This window comes from Triticum aestivum, unplaced genomic scaffold, assembly GCF_018294505.1.
Source record: "Triticum aestivum cultivar Chinese Spring unplaced genomic scaffold, IWGSC CS RefSeq v2.1 scaffold133413, whole genome shotgun sequence".
NCBI lineage: Eukaryota > Viridiplantae > Streptophyta > Magnoliopsida > Poales > Poaceae > Triticum > Triticum aestivum.
Window position 1 is genome coordinate 1 of NW_025261556.1, and position 1,653 is coordinate 1,653.

Genomic DNA, 1,653 nt, shown 5'->3' on the forward strand with positions numbered 1-1,653 from the left:
TTTTTTTTAAAGGCCTGGTGAGTTGATCATCTAGCAGAAGAACAACAAGAAGCAGTCTAGCTAGTCAGGTTAACTTGAAAACACTAGTACTTCTTTTCTTTTCGAGATTAAAAAACATTTATACTTGGTGAGACTGGAACCATATAGTATAAGGTACTACCTGTTAACTAGAAACAACTGAAATAACAAGACCCAGTCTGCATTAATGGACGCAAAGGCCGAGATTTATATATCCTCCTTTTCAAGAAGGAAAACCTGAACAAAGTTTCTTGTCCAAGAAATTGACTGTGAGCTGCAAATATATAAAGGCACCGAGTTGATAGTCTGGCAGAAGAAGAACAAGAAGCAGCCTAGCCAGTCGGGCCATGGCCACCGTCGGCGTCGTCCTCCTGCTCCTCCTACTTGCACCGTTCCTCGCGGCCGCCGATATGTTGTGCGACAACCTTAAGGCCGCCTTGGTCACCCTCCCAAATAACACCTCCTCCTCCCCGGTACGCTTCGCCACTGCCGCCTTCGGCCGAGCCCCCGACATCGTCTACGCATTCACGATCTTCCGCGGCGACATCGTCGGCGTCATCTCCAACCAGTCCTACTGCCGCGAGTGCGTCAGCAACATGACTGACAAGGTGTTGAACGCTGCGCCGCAGCAGTGCTACAACGGCACCTACCACGACTACGGTGACCGCTGTATCCTCGTCTACTCCACAGACGACATCATCGCGCCGCCGTCTGGCGAAAACGGCGGCGATGACACGCCAGTCGAGAGATGGAACGACAAGAACGTCACCGGCGATGCGGATGAGGTCCGCCTCATCACCGGCCTCATCCGTGAGCTTCTGGTGCAGACGGTGGAGAAGGCGGCCAGCGCGGCGCCGATGCGATTTGCCACAGGCATCATGGACAGCGGCACGACCTTCCCGATGGTGCGCTCCTTGGCGCAGTGCAGACCAGACGCATCCACCGTCGACTGCTTGGCGTGCCTGCGTCGTCTCCTCGGCGTGGTCAACGCCACCATGTCCCTACGCATGGGAGCACAGATCAACGCCATACGGTGTTATTTCAGGTACGAGGCGTATCGGTTCTATGGCGGTGAAGCGACGCTGCGCCTCACGCCACCGCCGGCGCCGTCGCTAGCTCCGACTCCGGCAAAACGCAAGAGTATGTCCCCGTGGTTGCTAGTGATTTCTGCCTACATGATCATAAGAGAGATTATGAGTCAAAGCTAACATTATCATGTTAGGGAGTATGAGCAAACTGTGGGCAATTCCCATAGTTATAGTTCCTATAGTGGCAGCAGCATTTCTGTGCTTCATCTTTTGCTCCCGTCGGATTACAAGGAAAAGAAGAGGTATTATATAGTTATTGCTTATTAGTTACTGAAACAATTTCCACTATACTATTGTTTAAATTAGAATGTCACTGTTAATTACTTCAATGTCAATGTGGCTTTGGCATCTATCATTACTTCAAGAGAGATTAATTCAGAGTTCTCAACCATATACTACTCAAACTCAGGTAAAGCGGGAGAGGAAGAACTAGGATGGCAAGGGAAGAATTCAGAGTTCTCCATGTTTGAGTTTGAACAGGTACTAGTGGCCACAAATAATTTTTCAGAAGAAAACAAACTTGGAGAATGTGGCTTTGGCACTGTCT

The 1,653-nt window shown here is 50.0% G+C and overlaps 1 protein-coding gene across 1 annotated transcript; it reads left to right on the forward strand.

The window, feature by feature from the left end:
* Positions 1-365: 365 nt before the first annotated feature.
* LOC123177811 (cysteine-rich receptor-like protein kinase 10) lies at positions 366-1,649 on the forward strand (the record flags this gene model as incomplete). The annotated part of the gene is made up of 2 exons (XM_044591320.1): positions 366-1,158; positions 1,516-1,649. Coding segments are annotated over exons 1-2 (927 nt in total), but the record flags the coding sequence as incomplete, so codon positions are not given.
* Positions 1,650-1,653: the final 4 nt, after the last annotated feature.